The sequence below is a fragment of the Narcine bancroftii genome, chromosome 10, assembly GCF_036971445.1.
Source record: "Narcine bancroftii isolate sNarBan1 chromosome 10, sNarBan1.hap1, whole genome shotgun sequence".
Lineage (NCBI taxonomy): Eukaryota > Metazoa > Chordata > Chondrichthyes > Torpediniformes > Narcinidae > Narcine > Narcine bancroftii.
Genome location: NC_091478.1, coordinates 69,118,047 through 69,137,738, shown reverse-complemented (window position 1 = coordinate 69,137,738; position 19,692 = coordinate 69,118,047). Strand labels below are relative to the sequence as shown.

Sequence of the window (19,692 nt, the reverse complement as noted above, 5' to 3'; positions counted from 1 at the left end):
CATACCCACACTCCTGTTCGGCTCCGAATCATGGGTCCTCTACCGGCATCACCTACGGCTCCTAGAACGCTTCCACCAGCGTTGTCTCCGCTCCATCCTCAACATCCATTGGAGTGCTTTCATCCCTAACGTCGAAGTACTCGAGATGGCAGAGGTCGACAGCATCGAGTCCACGCTGCTGAAGATCCAGCTGCGCTGGGTGGGTCACGTCTCCAGAATGGAGGACCATCGCCTTCCCAAGATCGTGTTATATGGCGAGCTCTCCACTGGCCACCGTGACAGAGGTGCACCAAAGAAAAGGTACAAGGACTGCCTAAAGAAATCTCTTGGTGCCTGCCACATTGACCACCGCCAGTGGGGTGATATCGCCTCAAACCGTGCATCTTTGCGCCTCACAATTTGGCGGGCAGCAACCTCCTTTGAAGAAGACCGCAGAGCCCACCTCACTGACAAAAGGCAAAGAAGGAAAAACCCAACACCCAACCCCAACCAACCAATTTTCCGCTGCAACCGTGTCTGCCTGTCCCGCATTGGACTGGTCATCCACAAACGAGCCTGCAGCTGACGTGGACTTTTACCCCCTCCATAAATCTTCATCCGCGAAGCCAAGCCAAAGAAAGAAGATATGTAGAAGTGTAGATGAAAGAAAAAGAGAGGGTTATGGAGGGTTTTTATGTAATATATCGATTGGCAAAGGATCATGAGTTGAAGGGCCTTTACTATGCAGTAATGTGCTATGTTCTAAATGAATTCACTGTTAAATCAATCTGTGGGGTTTCTATATCACATCATCAATATTATGACCAAATAAAGGAATTTTCTTCTCTTCCACAGTGTAACCTGGTACTGGGGTTGAACTTGTCTTCCTACAGAACCTTCAGTAGTGCAATTGTAACAATCATCCGCCTGCAGCTTGGAGTCTTCAACTATGATGAGGTGAAACTTGCAATATCACTACAGATTAGTGATAGATCACTGCATTCTCATCCTTTGTACATGTCTGCAATATAGTTCAATTACTGCGAGTAAATGTTTAATTCGGCCAATTTTGTATCATAAAGTATATTGGTAAAATTCACCCAGTTTATCTAGTGCTTTAATCCGATCCCAAAAGCCCATTAAAGCCTTTTTTAATTTATCTACTTCCTTAACACTAATTATTATATTTATAACTTTCATTTAAATGTTTACACCTTTCAGAAGTAGCAAGTCTGGGTAGTGAGAAGACTGTTAAGGGATGGACAAAAAGGTTAGCCTTCATTTAATTAATTAGATAGCAACATTAAAATCACCTGCATTTCTACAGTGCATTTAGCACAGTGAAACACAGTGTTATCAACAACATTTGATGCTAAATCCTCATTGATGAAAAAAGGTAGATGTCAGGAAGATTGTAGGTTGGATTTGGCAGAACTCTACTGTGTGTAGGAGGTGACATGACAATGGAATTGGAGACAGGGTGTTCACAAACAGCCATTGGAAGATATCTGAGGGTTGTAAGGTTGAAGCATGTAACAGACATGGGGAGAAGTGACTGAGAGATTTGGAAACAAAAGTGAAAACCGGTTTGCCGAACTGGCTGCCAATGTAGGTCGGGAGTAAAATAGGTGAATGAGGCTGATTGGAAGAAGCTGAGGATTGCTATAAAAGTGAGGGACTGTGTAGCAGAATGGTTGTTGAGGGGGCGGTCCTCATCAGAGTGGGCTGAGTCAGAGTGGTAAGGCTTTGGCTCAACAGGCTTTGGCAAGAACAGGAAAGAGGCGCGGGATAGTAGGAGTTGAAATAGGAAAGTGCCACTCTATTCAAAGAACAAAAAGGGTTCAGCAGGTCGGCACAGGAAAGGGCAAGTTTTGGATATCAAATATTTTGTCCTTCTAGTCATAAACAGTGGAATGGAAGTCAAGGCAGGGAAATGCTCTTGCAGAATGTGGGTCGTTGGGGAAGCCAGCAGTATCCCTGATGACTTCATCTGAGAGTGGTCCAGATGCATCCAGCTGCAGCTCCTGACAAGCTGAGTTAAGGAGTTAGAGCTGGAGTTGGATGAACTCCAGATCATTCGGAGGCAGAGGAGGTGATAGACTAGTTACAGGGACTCTATCACACTTAGGAGGCAGGAGGAAGGTAGATGGATGATGGTCAGGAGTGGAAAAGGGAACAGGTAGGCAGTGCCATTCCCCTCAATTACAAGTATACCATTTTGGATACTTTTTGGGGTGCCGAACTACCAGGGACCAGCCATAGTGATCAGGTCTCTGGCACAGAGTCTAGTCCTCTGGCTAGAAGGGAAGGGAGGAGAAGAGGGAAGTTTTAGTGATAGGGGATTCCATAGTTGGAGGGGTGGGGGACAGATAAGAGATTCTGTGAATTAGATCATTTCCCAGATGGTATGTTGCCTCCCTGGTGCCAGGGTCTGAGATTACTCAGATAGAGTTCACAGCATTCTCAGGAGGGAGGGTGAACATCTAGATGTTGTGGTCTACATAGGGACCAATGACATGGATAGGAATGGTGAGGAAGTCCTGCAAGGAGAGTTCAGGGAATTAGGCGCTAGGTTGAAGGACAGAACCTCCTGGATCTCAGGATTGCTACCCATGCCACGTGCCAGTTTGGATAGAAGGAGAGTAATGTAGCTAAAGACATGGCTTAGGAGGTAGAGCTTCAGGTTTCTGGATCATTGGGCTCTCTTCCATGGAAGGTGGGTCCTGCTCCAAAGGGACAGGTGGCATCTGGAGCTGGAGGGGGACTAAAGTTTGCTAGTGCTGCTCCAGTGGGTTTAAACTAAATTTGCAGGGCAATGGGAACCAGAGTGCCTGAGCAGATAGAGGAGTGGAGGAGGGAAAAGATTATTAAAAACTGATGCACCATTAGAAGTTGATGGGTTTTACATGGTGCAAATGTTCTCAGGAGCATCTATTTCAAAGCAAGGGGTATTATAGGAAAGGCAGACAAGCTTGGAGCGTGGATTGGCACGTGGAATTATGACATTGTGGCCATTAGTGAAACTTCTTTGCAGGAGGAATAGGACTGGCAGCTCAATGTTGTTTTTGATGCAATAGAATGGGGGGAGGGGGAGAATGAAAGGAGGAGGAGTGGCATTGCTCATCAGGGAAAATATCACAGCTGCGCTCAGGCAGGACAGACCAGAGAACTCATCTACTGAGGCCATATGGGTGGAGCTGAGGAACAGGAAAGGTATGACCACACTCATGGGATGGTATTATAGATGCTCCAATCGTCAACAAGAATCAGAGGAGCAAATCTGTAGAGATAGCAGACAGTTTCAAGAAACACAAGGTTGTGATAGTAGTAGATTTTAATTTTCCACATACTGATTGGGACTCCCATACTGTAAAAGGGCTGGATGGCTTGGAGTTTGTCAGATGTGTTCAGGAAAGTTTTCTAAATCAATATATAGAGGTACCAACTAGATTGGATCTCCTTTTAGGGAAATAGACAGGACAAGTGACAGAAGTACATGTAGGAAACCTTTTTGGGTCCAGTGATCATAATGCCATTAGTTTCAAGTTATTTATGGAGAAGGATAGGTCTGGGCCTTGGGTTGAGATTCTAAATTGGAGAAAGGCCAATTTTGAGGAAATGAGAAAGGAGCTTGAATTTGCGGATTGGGGTAAGTTGTTTTCAGGCAAGAATGTGTGAGGTAAGTGGAGAATCTTCAAAGCTGAAATTTTGAGAGTACAGAGCTTGCATGTTCCTATCAGGATTAAAGGCAAGATTAGCAGGCATAGGGAACCTTGGTTTTTGAGGAAAATTGGGGATCTGGTTTGGAAGAAGAAAGAAGTGTACAACAGATATGGGCATCATGAAGCAAATGACAATGAGGTACTTGAGAAGTATAAAAATGAGAAAAACCTCAAGAAAGCAATCGGGAACCTATACTGATTAAAGAGGAGGAGGTGTTTGCTGTCTTAAAGCAAATAAGGGTGGATAAATCCCCAGGGCCTGACAAGATATTCCCTTGGAGCCTAGTGTAGATGTTGCAGGGGGCCTGGCAGAAATATTTAAAATGTTCTTAGCCATGGATGTGGTGTTGGAGGATTGGAGGGTAGCTCATGTTGTTCCATTGTTTAAAAAAGGCTCCAAAAGTGACCCTGGAAATTATAAGCCAGTGAGGCTGCTATCAGTAGTAGATAAATTATTGGGAGGTGTTCTGAGATGTACAATTATTTGGATAGCCAGAACTGATTAGAGATAGTCAACATGGCTTTGTGCATGGTAGATCATGTTTAACCAAACGTAGAGTTTTTCGAGGAGGTTATCAGGAAAGTTGACAAAGGAAAGGCTATGGATGTTGTCCACCTGGACGTTAGTGAGGCCTTTGACAAGGCCCCACATGGGAGGTTGGTCAGGAAGGTTCAGACACTAGGTATTCATAGTGAAGTAGTGAATGGGATTTGGCAATGGCTGTACGGGAGAAGCCAGATAGTAGTGGTGGGTGATATTGCTTCTCAGACTGGAGGCCTGTGATTAGTGGTGTGCCTCAGGGATCAGTGCTGGGACCATTGTTGTTTGTCATTTATATCAATAATCTGGATGATAATGTGGAAATTGGATTAGCAAATTTGTGGATGACACTAAGATTGGAGGCATTGTGGACAGCGAAGCTTTTCAAAGCTTGCAGAGGGATCTGGACCAGCTAGACAAATGGGCTGAAAAATGCAGATGGGATTTAATGCAGACAAGTGTGGGGTGTTGAATTTTGGAAGGACAAACCAAGAGAGGATATGGTAAATGGTAGAGGATCTGAAACTACAGATATATAATTCCCTGAAAGTGGTGTCACATGTGGATAGGGTTGTAAAGAGAGCTTTTGGTTTATTGGCCTTCATAAATCAAAGAATTGAGTGCAGGAAATAGGATGTTATAGTAAAGTTGTATAAGGCATTGGTGAGGCTAAATTTGGTGTATTGTGTGCAATTTTGGTCACCTAACGACAGAAAAGATATCAATAAGATTGAAAGAGGGCAAAGAAGATTTATTAGGATGTTGCCCCGACTTACAGAGAAAGGTTAAACAGGTTAGGATTTCATTTCCTGGAAATGAAGAATAAGGGGAGATTTGATAGAGGTATTTAAAATTATGAGGGGGATAGACAGAATAAATGTAGATAGGCTTTTTCCACTGAGGGTAGGTGGGCTACAAACCTAAGTGAAAGGGGAAAAGTTTAGGGGAAACATTAAGGGGACCTGCTTCCCACAGAGTGGTGGGAGTGTGGAACGAGCTGCCAGCTGAAGTGGTGAATGCGGGCTCAATTTTAACATTTAAGAAGAATTTGGGCAGGTACATGGATGGGAGGGCTATAGATTAGGTGCAGGTCAGTGGGACTAGTCAAAAAAACATGTTCAGCACAGACTAGAAAGTCCGAAGAGGCAAGTTTCTATGGTTCTTGGTGCAAGTTTAAAGAAGTTGCATAAGATGCAAGGTCAAGTCTTGAGTCACACAAGGTCAAGAGTGACAGATGAGATTTCATCAGTCAGATGCATAAAGTTATCGATGGACTTAGGAGATCTTGGTGATGGCATGGGGTAGAATATCTGCTGACCTGGCAAACATCTTGATTCAGATTGATGAACGCAGAGAGTGTTGAGGATCAGTGACCAGGGAATAGACCTTGTGGTGGGGCTAAAGGTCATCGTTTCGGACTTACAAACATTTAATTGGAGAAAATTTCTGCTGATCTTGGAATGGGTGTGGCCAAATTGATTTAGGTTTGCTTTGAGATGGTGGTGGAATGTGGGGAGCTGAAGAGGAGATAGGTTGCTTCTGCCAGTGTTGTGGAAGGAACAGTGTAACAGGACCCCAAGTGGAACTAATGGCTGCAAACGAGACATTGCAGCTTTACAGAGATGCATGGATCACAGCTCAGGTGAGGTGTGAATGTTGGCAGGTGTGATGGACTGGTGAATGTTGTGTCAGAATGAGCTGACTGATGGCTCTGTAGGGAACCACTATTATACCTTCAGCACAAATCACGTTTTTGTATGTTGAACCTCCTACTCCCATTGAACATCATGTTGGAACACATGTTATTATTGCCAAGAGGGTTAGAGAACAAAAAGATGACACCATTTATTTGACCAACTTTGTGGGAAAAGAGAATGTAGACAAGTGCCTATTTCACTTTATTGCTTTAAAAAAACTTCAATCTTTGATAGCAGGTGCAGTGGGGTAGCCTCCCCAAACCTCCACATTTGGCAAGATCTAAATGGGCATTGCCCTGGTCCAGTGCAGCATCTTCAGAGGATTTCCGTCCTCCTGCCATCACCACCTCGTCAGTGACTCCCTCAAACTAAGTTTGAAGAACTCAGCTGCATGACATTTTGTTTTGTTTAGGTGCTGAGAACGAATCCAGTCTTGGGTGCATTTATCATCAGTACCTGTGTGATCTTCATGACGTTTATCCTAATAAATGTCTTTATTTCGGCCCTTCTCGTGTCCTTCAGTGAGGAGCGGCACAATCCTATGGTACGTACCCAAACACGGCCTGGGAAACCAACGGCTGAGCAATTTTCTCAGTGTTGTGAATCCTTGGAATCGTCCTTCTGAACTGGTGGTTACTCAGATCAAGACTGTTTACTTTTGGAAACTGAGAGGGAGTGGGTAAGAGTGTGAGTGACAGTGGTGGAGGATATTTCCTAACAGCAAAGGAAAATAGTATATTTCTGCTGAGTTTTTTCTGCATCACCTGACCTTGAGTATCACAGTGGGTTCAGCATTCTAGGACTCCAATGGCTACAAGCCAAGGTTGGTGAGCCAGAAATTTCAGCATCATTTAATTCAGGGTTGGCCAACCTTTTAATGCAGACATACAGCACGGTTACAGGCTATTTCAGCCCACGAGTTCTGTCGTGATACACCACTAGCCTACTGTAGGGGGCGATCCCTGTACCTGCAGGAAGACCACCAGAGGAAAGACTACACCTGGCTGGCTGTCAATCAGCTGACCTGAATAGACCCCTAGAGGGCTAACTCCGCCTGGCCAGCTGTCAATCACCCAACCAGGACATAGTCCTGAGCCAGTCACTCAGGAGCCACCATCACAGCCACTACTGTAGCAGAGACCTTTAGCCAAATAAAGCCTGTTGTACGGTCTTCAAGCTTGTGTCTGTTCACTGCTGCTGCAGTGCATTACAAGTATGTACCAGGGTGTGGGATCGTTGGGAGGCACGGACTCGAAGGCCGAAATAGCCTGTTACCATGCTGAACGTCTAAAAATCAAAAGATTGGTCACCCCCTGTTTCTTTTTTTTTTAATTTGGATTTATTTTGTCTCATTTGGTCTGTTTAAGATTTTAAAGGTTCCTTTTATTGTCACAAAATATTTTATTAAAAATGTAACATACATGATATACTTCAACCTTTGTCTGCTGTAAGTCATCATGAGCATTGCCCAGTGCTCCTAACACTAGAGGAAAGAGAAGCAGAAGAGGATCCCATCAGTTTACTATGCAAAACTGGAACAATTCTCATCTTTCAGCAAATCTGCTGGGGGTCGTGTACTCATGGAAATTAAAGTGAGCTGAAGGTCAAAGCTAGATCAGTGAAAGATTAAGAATATGATGTACAGCAAATGTATTAATTCCATAACCTTTTGAGAAATTTAAAGATAGAAAGACGTGTTAAAATTGATCTTTATTTTTCAGCCTTTGGAGGATGAAGAAATAGTTGACTTACTACTGGGAAAATTATGTGCTATTGTTGGAATTCAAAGGAAGAAGGGAAACTCTCCGTCAAATGATGGAAGCAAGGGAATTATTGCTCCAATGAGAACAGGCAAACTAACAGTGGAGAAAACCAGGGAATGTGTTGATTCCTTGTAGGATGTTTCAAAAGAAAGATACCATGAGGTTCAAATAATAAGGATGGAATATTTCATAACTAAATTAAAGCATTTTTAATACATTCTGAGAAGGCTAATATTATATAACGTTGCTAATGTGGTGTAAAGCCTGATTTTGATGTTCTGGAACACGGGAAGGGGAAGGAAGTCATTTAGCCTTTTTGAAACAGGAACAGAATGGTGGAAAACTCAGAGGGACTGGCAGCAGCTGTGAAGGTAGAAAGGTGGATGTCAAAGACCTGCTGAATTCTTCATGTAATCGAGTATTTGCAATCTCATCTTCATTTACACTTCTGAACCTCTTTTGTTATTGCAAGGTAAGGACTAATCTCTACTTCATTTTCTAGGTTTTGTCTGTAGCCCTTGAAGCCTATATTTTAAATAATCTATTGGCGACGGGCATGAACATTGTAGTTAAATCAATCACACAATGTAAAAACAGGCCCAGCTTGCCCATAATGACCAAACTGTCCCCACCCTCCTGTCTTTCTCCCATATCCCTCTAAACTCATCCTATCCATGTATCAATCTTATTTTTTTATTAAACTTTGAAATACTACCTGTCTCAACCACCATTTTCTGTGTTTAAAAAAAAAGTTACCCCTCAGTTTCCTGCTAAATCTCTCACCTTCAGCTTAAACCTGTGTCCTCTGGTTACTGATTTCCCCACGATGGGCAAAAGACTCTCTGCATTCACCCGATCTATTCCTCTCATGATTTTCTATATCTCTTGAGTTTACCTCTCATCCTCCTGAGCTCCAAGGAATAAAGCCCCAGTCTGCTCAACTGTTCCCTTCAGCTCACGCCCTCGAGTCTGGCTACATCCGTCTAAATCAATGGTTCTCAACCTTTTTCCACTCACATACCACTTTGTAAGAGATTGCTTAAGGTGGTGTGTGGGTGGAAAGAAAATGTTTGAAAACCACTGTTTTAATTGTTCCTAATTGACTCGTTATGTGCAAAGTTTCATAACTCCAAAGGAAATGGGCAATGACAATTTTTCTCAAGCAAAATATTTCAGTAACTGTTGGGTCTAGAGCAGTGATTCTCAACCTTCCCACTCACTACCGCCTTAAGCAATCCCTTACTAATCACAGAGCACCAATGGCATAAGGATTACTTAAAGTGGTACGTGAGTGGAAAGATAAAGAACCACTGGTCTAAATCTTCTCCACACCTTCTCAAGCTTGATAAAATCTAGCACAGAGATCTAAAATGAACACAATACTCCAACTGGGACCTCATCAACATCTTCTACAACATGACCACCTAACTTCTATGCAAAAGCCTTTTTAACCACCCTATCTAGATACAGAACCATTATTTCTCCTGACAAGCCTTTAGCATTAAAATAGGCACAACTCTGGAATTTTACCAGAAATGACTCCATCTCTGTAACTTTAACTTGAATATAGTTTCTAGATTTACTCATCAGTGGAAATGGTGGTTATTTAATTTATTTTTTATTTGGACATACAGCACGGTAACAGGCCGTTTTGGCTCACGAGTCCATGCCGCCCAATTCACCCCTTATTAACCTACAACCCCCAGTAAGTTTTTGAATGGTGGGAGGAAACTGGAGCCCCCGGAGAAAACCCACGCAGACACGAGGAGAATGTACAAACTCCTTACTGATGGCACGGGATTGGAACCCCGGACCAGTCCCGATTGCTGGCACTGTAAAGGTGTTGCACTAACCGCTACGCCAACCGTGCTGCCCTGTATATATCCCATAGCATCTTCTCATTACTTTCTACGCTCTTCTCCTTCCTATGTCATTACATCAATATGTCACTCATAATCTGTACCCATGAAACAATGCTAAAAATTGTGGAAGGACAAAATTAATCAAAGTCGAAGACTTTATCACTCACATTGTATGATGTACTGTTGATATCATTGTTTCCATGAGTTTCTGTTTGAAGATTAGTTTCTTAAAATATTGGATGAGTTTACAATTTCAGTAACATTGCAATTATCAATAAAATAAATTCACTACGTCCTAAATCTCATTGGCAAATAATTCAATGCCAAGATGTTTGATGTAACCATGTTCCACCTGTACCAGACCACGACAACTTGCTTTGGTATTCATGTTCATTTTGGGCTTTTTCAAAGTAAATTATGTTTTACTATTGTTTGAATTGTACTTAATATATCATAGAGGCTCCTGCATCATTTAATCTTAAATAAATTCATGTTTGACACTGCAAAGCTTTCTATGTGGATATGAACCCAGACTCTGAGATTTACCTTGCAATGTTAAAGTGCATGTCAACAGTGAGATGGTGGGACCACATTCTATTATCTACAGCATTGTGGATGAATAAAAAATATTCTTTATGCAACATATGACTCTCTAGCTTCCAGCAACAACTAGAATTGATAACCAGTGGGGAAAATGCCATTGGCATTTTCCCCTCCGGATTTGATTTAAAATGCAAAAAGCTACACACTGGAAATCTGGAACAAAACCAGAAAATATAAGAATTATGCAGCAGATCTGGAGAGCATCTCGAGATTCTGTTTCCATTTAAAATTCCTGAGATTCATGTTCAGCTTGACAATTTTACTGCAGGAAAAGTGCAGTTGGCAGTGTTCTGGATGAAGGGTTTTCTAACTGTCTATATACGTGCTTAAATAACCCATATCAGTTAGGTTGGTGCAAGTTATAAGAACGGTGTAGCAGAACATTCACAATAACCACACATCCTTCTCCAAATCAGTGATACGCTATAACTCATAATTAGAGGGAGTTTCCTTGGTCCCAACAAAGCTTGAAAAACTTATGCAGTTTGACATGCTGCCAGCCTTCCAGACCTTTGGGGGGATTCCATCCATACCTGCTGCTTTGCCACTTTTCAGTTGTACAAAAACAAAGGCGAGAAATCAGACTGCTCAAACTACAGGGGAATCACGCTGCTCTCCATTGCAGGCAAAATCTTCCCTAGGATTCTCCTAAATAGAATAATACCTAGTGTCGCCGAGAATGTTCTCCCAGAATCACAGTGCGGCTTTCGCACAAACAGAGGAACTACTGACATGGTCTTTGCCCTCAGACAGCTCCAAGAAAAGTGCAGAGAACAAAACAAAGGACTCTACATCACCTTTGTTGACCTCACCAAAGCCTTCGACACCGTGAGCAGGAAAGGGCTTTGGCAAATACTAAAGTTCCTCAACATGGTTATCCAACTGCACGAAAACCAACAAGGTCAGGTCAGATACAGCAATGAGCTCTCTGAACCCTTCTCCATTAACAATGGCGTGAAGCAAGGCTGTGTTCTCGCATCAACCCTCTTTTCAATCTTCTTCAGCATGATGCTGAACCAAGCCATGAAAGACCTCAACAATGAAGACACTGTTTACATCCGGTACCGCACGGATGGCAGTCTCTTCAATCTGAGGCGCCTGCAAGCTCACACCAAGACACAAGAGAAACTTGTCTGTGAACTACTCTTTGCAGACGATGCCGCTTTAGTTGCCCATTCAGAGCCAGCTCTTCAGCGCTTGACGTCCTGTTTTGCGGAAACTGCCAAAATGTTTGGCCTGGAAGTCAGCCTGAAGAAAACTGAGGTCCTCCATCAGCCAGCTCCCCACCATGACTACCAGCCCCCCCACATCTCCATCGGGTACACAAAACTCAAAACGGTCAACCAGTTTACCTATCTCGGCTGCACCATTTCATCAGATGCAAGGATCGACAACGAGATAGACAACAGACTCGCCAAGGCAAATAGCGCCTTTGGAAGACTACACAAAAGAGTCTGGAAAAACAATCAACTGAAAAACCACACAAAGATAAGCATATACAGAGCCGTTGTCATACCCACACTCCTGTTCGGCTCTGAATCATGGGTCCTCTACCGGCATCACCTACGGCTCCTAGAACGCTTCCACCAGCGTTGTCTCCGCTCCATCCTCAACATTCATTGGAGCGCCTTCATCCCTAACATCGAAGTACTCGAGATGGCAGAGGCCGACAGCATCGAGTCCACGCTGCTGAAGATCCAGCTGCGCTGGGTGGGTCACGTCTCCAGAATGGAGGACCATCGCCTTCCCAAGATCGTGTTATATGGCGAGCTCTCCACTAGCCACCGTGTCAGAGGTGCACCAAAGAAGAGGTACAAGGACTGCCTAAAGAAATCTCTTGGTGCCTGCCACATTGACCACCGCCAGTGGGCTGATATCGCCTCAAACCGTGCATCTTGGCGCCTCACAGTTCGGCGGGCAGCAACCTCCTTTGAAGAAGACCGCAGAGCCCACCTCACTGACAAAAGACAAAGGAGGAAAAACCCAACACCCAACCCCAACCAACCAATTTTCCCCTGCAACCGCTGCAACCGTGTCTGCCTGTCCTGCATCGGACTTGTCAGCCACAATCGAGCCTGCAGCTGACGTGGACATTTACCCCCTCCATAAATCTTCATCCGCGAAGCCAAGCCAAAGAAAGGGAGAGGGAGTATGGCCACGTGTATGAATTTATAAACAATAGATTGGATCCTGTCATGTATTCCATTATATCTGGTCATAAAAAGCATTGTAAGGAGAAGCAGAGGAGACACTACAGGATGGTGATCCTGGCAGTGGACCAGTGAGCGGCTCAGGGGCCCACCCAAGCTGTGGGTGGCTCGCGGTCGGGGGGACCCTCATTGGCTGAGGGATGCTAGAGACTGGCTCATGGGAACCAGTTATCTGAGCTGGGATTCGAGAAGTACTGAGGGCAAGAAGGTCTCCCGAAGGGCCTTGGGCATTGAACGCTTTCTGATCATATCGGAGGATTGGATCCAAATCTCGGGTTGCCGAAAAATTGAACAGGAGTCTGTGTGGCTGCAGGAACACAGGAGGCGAATCGCTCAATGTCTCTGAAGGGAGTCTCTTTTGGTTCTCTTTCTTTCGTACTGTAAAGGGAACACTAATGGTGACTTTTTGTATGCCTCATGGCAGGCAAAAGTTAAATTATATCATGTTACATTTTAATGTATTATTACGTAACAGTAAAAGGAACCTTGATTGTACATCAATAGTTAAAATAACTTTTACAATAGTGTTCATTTCTTACCTGAACTGTTCATTCTTCACTGATGTAATCCATTGGATTGATGAAATCCAGCAAGCTTCAATTGTTTAGATCCTACTGAAGGAGACGAATGCCACGTTTACCCATCTGAGAGCTAAAAGGATAATCTGTAACCTATGTGCATTGTTTGAAATGGATTTATTGCTGTAATGTTTAAAATACTTTAGAGCGTTTACATCAGACAACTGGAACCAAAGGCTGAACATGCATTATTGTTGCAACATTACAAGGTATTCATTCTAAATTGAAATCCACACCTGTCAATGTGAATTTTGAGCATAAAATTTTATTAGTTATGCTTCACATAATTCCAAATGCATGACATTCCCATGCTCCTTAAAGCTGAACATGCAAAAGTGGTGCCCTGTGACAAGATGATAGAAATGGTAAAGAATCACACACTGAAATACAGAAGCCCCTGTGATGAAGGGTCCGTGGTAATGGAACTCCTTGGCAAATATTCTAGGAAGACAAAAGCATAATCTGGGTTGTTTGAGAACATGCCCCAGTGGTACAAAATTCACAATTATTGCTTTTCTTTTCAGAGGAGACCTTGTATTTGGGCACTTTTACACAGCCACTGAACAGTGGAAAATTTCTGCTCCGGTGGCAGTGTAAAAATGTCGGGATGGAATATTTTATGCAAATTCCAACCTGTAATCTTTCTACCATACCCCTACATATTTTTACAGAGCAGCTGCAGTGTAAAACGACTGGAGCCACTCTGTAAGAAACAGGCCTAATAAATACAACATTCCTCCTCCAACAAACTCCGCAACACAGGAAGGCTGTGTAAAAGTGCCGCTGTGTGAACAACCACATCGGGACACATTGGAACACTAAAAAAAAATTTCCAGAATAATTCCGGTTTCTGTGTAAAGATGCCAATTGACACAAGGCAGGAGATTTCTCTGAACAATTCTTTTGCACGTAATGGCAGATCAAATTTTTCCTGTTCATTAAATTTGCAAATAGCAAGAGAAAACAGTTGTATTGCAATAATTCTCCATCCTGGAAACAGAATAGGAAATGAAGTCCAATGAAAACCAGATCCCTGATCCTTCAATTAGAGGAAGAGGGCTTGATTTGATTGCTGAAATGAAGGGGGTTGATCAGAAGTTGGAAGAGATTCTTTCAGGGAAACAGGGAGACACTTTGAATGCCTCTGTGATTGGCAGAAATATTAGTTCTGGTTTATTGGCATCTTTAACGAGAGAAATCTGGGGCATTCCATAAATCTTTGGGAAGCTAATCTGTGGGAATTTTTTTATTTTTTTTTAAACACAGAAACTTTGGAATTATTCTGAAAGAATTTAGCATATTTACCTCTGGTGTGCCCCGATGTTGTCATTTACACAGAGGCACTTTTAGGGCACCTTCACACAGGCTTCCTGTGCTGTGGAGTTTGTTGGAGGGGGAATGTTGTCTTCATTAGGCCGGTTTCTTACAGAGTGGCTGCGGTCAATTTACACTGCAGCCACTCCGTGAAAATGTATAGGGGTATGATGGAATTTGCATTAAAAATTAGTTATGACATTTTTACACCACCACTGAAGAAGAAATTTTCAGCTGTTCAGTGATTGTGTAAAAGTGCCTGGTGTTTCAGGTATCCAAGCTAAACAAACACCACAGGCAGGTATTTAAGAAGCAGTTCTATTATAATTTAAAAGTTTTTCTTATTAATTTTTCCTTATTTTTACTAGTCTTTCCCTTAAACAACACCAATGCCTAGAGCTACAGGTAGATCAATACCATATTAAAATCTTCTGCTGTGATTATACTGTAGATAAGCTTGGATGGCTACATTTTCAATAGATGAGTGGTCTTTTTTGGTGGGGAAGGTTGTTGTTGATAGTCATGGTTTAAAATTAGGGAGAAGGGAATATTTGTCTACAAACTCTTTCAAGATGTTATAAAACTGACTAGAACATATGCAAGCTATAAACGCCATGTTCGGGGTCTAGAACTTTATTGTTCCAGGTGAGAGGATTTCCCACCTCTGCGAGCTCCAAAGTGACAACAAAATTTCTCCCACAGTAGATCTATTACTTCCTGATCTTCAGATGGCTGGAAAATAAAGGCCAATTAGATCTCAAAATATACAAATAGAATACTAATAATACACACAATCCATCAGATTTTTATAAATGTAATTACAATAAACAGTCATTAACAATTTTATGGTAAAATATTATGGGCTCTTCTATAAAATGCAGCAATGACTACAAGATGTATGCCAGTTTCCATTTTGCTCTGGTGATTTTTTCTTCTTGTTTAGTTATCTGACTAAATCTAGTAATTTCATTAACTGGAGCAAAATTACTTTGGAACTGGGCATCATGGCCAAATTGATTTTTACAAACAGCTAATGTGGTGATATGACCATCAGCCGACTGAAGGAGGTGATCTCTGTACCTGCAGGACCACCTAAGGGGCTGTCAATCATCCGACCTGAATAGACCCCCTAGGGGGTTGACTCCACCTGGCCGGCTGTCAATCAACCAACCCGAATATAGACCTGAGCTGGCCCCTCCTAAGCCCGTCACATGGGGAGCCACCAAGGCATGAACTGGTGTTCAGACTTTTACAGGAATAAAGCCTGTTGTACAGTCTTTCGAGTTTTGTGTTTGCTTGCTCCTACCTCAGCACATCACAGCTATATTTTTGTTTAATTCATGGGATGTGCACATTGCTGGCTGGGCCATCACTAAGCTACCCTTGAAATGATGGGCTGTACTCCTGAACTAAAGTGGAGGGTGGCAATATAGTGGCCCATGGAATTATAATGATCTGCTGTTAATGGTGAGAATCTTCCAGCCAAACAACTCATGATCATGAATTAAGCTATTACCCTCCATTTGCCTTTACTGCTTCTCTGCCAAATGGTGAAGGATACATAAATTAACCAAGAGGGGACAGTGCATGTTAACCCATAAGGCATTTCCATGCTCAGATTTGACGATATCATTTAATTGGGGGGGACGTGGGTGGAGGAGGGAGAGGTAAATATTCATGTTAAGGGCTCTCAGAACATCCTGTTTATTGAAATCCATCGTGATACCACTAGCAAACCTGTGCTGATAGCAGAATATATAATAGAGACACCTTGGTGTCTAATCTGACCTGCTGAGGACATCTAGCTGCTTGATCAGTCTGTGGAACAGATCTGTTAATTTTCCAATACTGAAAGGGCTAACTAATCAGCTTTATTTTTAATCACTGTGGTGACTTGATACAGCTTGAATGACCTTTCTGCATGCTTGGTTTTCTCTGAACCCGAAAGCCTTTTATAACCATTACCACACAGCTTTTTATTCTGATTTAATTAACTAAATTTCAATCCCCCCTTTGTCTCTGGATGACATCCGGGTCTCAGTATTTCCAGTCACATAGCAACTGGACATAACCAACATATCCTTGTCAATACCTGGTTTCACATTGCTCATAAATATAGACTTTCAAGGGGCTTTGGAAGATTATTTTAAATCTGGCAGCAATTGCCACAAATGAAAGAAAGACCCAGATTGTGAGTTCCAGGATTGATTGACAGATGAAATTCAACTGTGTTTGGATTAGAGCCTCCAACTTTCCCAGGTAGGGTCAGCAAGGAGGCATGGATGTGGTAGGTGCTCTTACAAAGGAAGTTCCCCGTTCTACTATACACAAGGCCACAAAACCAATGGAGCCCATTTACAGTGATGCGTGTGGACACTGACAGTCCATTCCAGGCTGTGCCCCAGATAGGGAAAATTCATTTCATAATTTAATGACCCTTTATATTTAATGACCCTTGATAAAGTGCTTCCACCAATGCCCATGATCGGTACCAGTTTCCATTGAACTTTGTGACTGCATGTCCAGAATCTGCCCGAGCTCATGGACATACTCCTGATTTATTTTGATGACATGACGTTGAACCGGAGGAATCAGCTCCACAGGCCACAAGCTGGTGAATCCTTGTAATTTTATCTGAAATACTGGTCTGAGAGCTAGCAAAGATTTTGAAGTGATGTTTAATTTCCACTGATCCCAGACCCTCCTCAACCATTCCAGAAACCAATTAATTCAGAATGGACCATGGCGTATACCTCAAATCATCCTTAGCACCTCAATTAAAATACTGACATTCAAGGGGCCACTATTTGTCTCATCTTTTTGCAAGAGTAAATCTGAAATTGATCTACATCCCTCTCTTCATCGACAAACTATCAGGAAATATTTCAATCTCACTAAATGACCAACATTCATGACTGGATGCAAGAAAACGTTCACCTACTGTTGGAGAATGTCGTTCCAGTGTGAAGGTCAGCAGAAGCAATGAAAGGACAAGATTTAAAACCAAGAAGGTCATGCAGACAATGGAGGTAGTAAAGATTATTGCACCAGCAACAGGATTAACTTCCATCATCTGGAGGTAGGGAAAAAGCATGAAAAGCCAGTTAGAAAAGCAGGAATTAATTTCATCTGGCAATGTGATCCAGTAGTTTACAAGTAGGGTAACTATCAGGCAACATTCAGTCAGAGTGGAGGGATTATGGTTTCATTCTGGGAGATGTCTCCTTGCCTGGAAACTACTACATTTGAAAATAGAAGATAACAGCTGAATGATCAGGTTCAAGATAGTTGCTAATTAGTTCAACAGGGACATTGGTAGTCAGAGAAAAGGCATTCCTCTTTCCCAATTTCTGACTTTGGGAGCCTGATTTACCATATTGTCAGATAAAGAATTTAGCTCATGGAGATAAGAGTTTGTGAAATTCTACTGAAGAAACCCCAGCCAGGGCTAACCAGTTATAAGCTGCTTGGAGTCCTCATTGCAAATATTGTCTATGCGCTACCAGGCAAACAGCGCTAACTATTTTCATTTACCACTAGAAGCCAATCTCAAGGCATTACTCTAATGTATTGAATATACCTTCATTTCTGGGCTTGGAGGAAGTGGACGTTTTGCTAGATCAATGTTCATAGCTTTCCCCAAGTCTCTTAATGCTATTAAATCGATTAGTTCTTCAATAAAAGCATAAACATTTATTTACCCAATCAGATCGGAACTGCAACCATCTGACAAAGAGTTATAATTTTTGGCAGAGGCAACTGTGAAGCACAAGATCTTCTAGGTATGAATTCCAGCAAGTGTAATAACACCACGAGGTCACCAGGGGTCATCCCGGTGACCTTGTATATAAAGCACTTCAGAGCTACAGTCTAACCTTCCAGGTTCGTCTTGCAGAGAGACAAACCCTCAGAGTACATATTAGTTTATTAAAGCTGTCTGCTGGTGTAGTTATTGTCAGTACAATTTGATAAATTAATATGATAGCTACTAGGATGGAAGCTGCTTCTGCTCCAATGCGCATTCCCGACCACCTGGAGACTCTTCCGAGGATGACTAGCATGCACGTGCATCCGAGGAAAGAGACAGCAAGGGACCCCTGTACTGAAATTGTGGTGTAATGCGGGAAAGACCATAGAAATACGATAGGGCAGGTAAGAAATGGCCAAGAGCCCTGCCCGCCCATGGGTTCGCCGGTACAGGCGCCGCCGACCTAAACCCCGGTCCAATCAGAAAGGGGCCACTACAAGCGTGGGTGGAAGGATCTCCAGAAATCATGCTCCCGATTGCCATGTATGTGCAGAATTCCCAACCACTCCAGAGCCAAGGAAAGCAGACACCTCTACCGTCACTCCCCCTGCAGCAGTTTCCCCAGTACCACGGAGACCTGATGCTACCGCTGGGATCCCCCTAAACCCGCTGCAAAAATCCCAAAGCCAGAGACTCCTCCAGCAGACACAAGCCCCACAGAGGCTCTACCAGTGGCTCCCAGTACCCCAGGGTCCACCCTTGCTACACCTAAGGGACCAGAGACTGCGGCTTAGCCATGTGCTGTGACCAGACAGACTGGAGCTCGACCCCAGAAATCCGGGAGCCGGCACGAACTTCGGCCGCTGGCAGAGATGCTTTCTGAATTACGTGGAGAGTACTGAGGCATTAGATAAAGAGCTATTAATGCTGCTGTTAGCGCAACTGGGAGACCACCCTTACTCCCTTATACAGGATGCCAGGTCCTACCCAGAGGCAATGAGCACTTTACAGAGGCATTACAGTAAGGGGCATAGTGAACTCCACTCCCGGTACAGGCTCATGACCAGGTCACAAGTAGGGGAGTCTCTCTGAAAGACCTGGCGAGAGGCTGCAACTTTAAACAGTATCAGCTCAGGAGTATGCAGAAGACCTTATTTGGGACAGAATTGTTGCGGGCATATGGTCCACTGAGAGGAGACATCGATTGCTGGAGAAAGGAATGGTGGGGCTAGATAAGGCAGAGACTATTGCAGAAGCTTTAGAAAACACCAGGAAAGAATTGGAGGAGTACACACAGGACCCTGGGGCTGGGACAAACGTCACACTGTTGGACTCTCTAGCCCCGAAAAGAGAAGTATCCTGCCTCACAGGAATTCACAGCAGCAGCAGCACATCTTGAAGGTCCCAAGTGCTTTTTCTGTGGACAAAGAAAGCACCCCAGAGCCCTCTGCCCTGCCAGAGAAAATGTCTGTTCCGACTGCGGAAAACATGGGCATTATGCAAAACTCTGCAGAACCCCCAAGGCCACAGCCAAGGCCCATTCTCATGCTAATGAGAGGCGGGAAAGCTCTTCTTTCTCCACAGACAAACAGAAGAAGAAGAATGCCATGTGCAGCCGGCCATCTTGGACAAATGCTACAAACCAAAGGACACAATCTTCAGGAGATGAATATGA

The 19,692-nt window shown here is 43.3% G+C and overlaps 2 protein-coding genes across 3 annotated transcripts in view; one reads left to right on the top strand and one right to left on the bottom strand.

Annotated features, from left to right (window-relative positions):
- The window catches only part of LOC138743837 (polycystin-1-like protein 2), an 82,463-nt gene extending 73,778 nt beyond the window's left edge, over positions 1-8,685 (top strand). The window contains 3 exon segments of the mRNA XM_069899439.1: positions 835-936; positions 6,352-6,483; positions 7,661-8,685. Coding sequence (XP_069755540.1) covers positions 835-936; positions 6,352-6,483; positions 7,661-7,837 — 411 coding nt within the window. The 3' untranslated portion in view covers positions 7,838-8,685.
- Positions 8,686-14,410: 5,725 nt separating this feature from the next.
- The window catches only part of LOC138744703 (polycystin-1-like protein 2), an 84,888-nt gene continuing 79,606 nt past the window's right edge, over positions 14,411-19,692 (bottom strand). The window contains exons 29-30 of one of the 2 annotated variants that reach the window (XM_069901266.1): positions 17,211-17,342; positions 14,411-15,001 (exon numbers count right to left, since the gene is read on the bottom strand). In XM_069901266.1, the coding sequence (XP_069757367.1) occupies positions 14,903-15,001; positions 17,211-17,342 (231 nt within the window). In that variant the 3' untranslated portion in view covers positions 14,411-14,902. Of the gene's footprint in view, positions 15,002-17,210; positions 17,343-19,692 lie in introns of those variants that run through there. The other variant, XM_069901267.1, reaches the window with a different exon arrangement.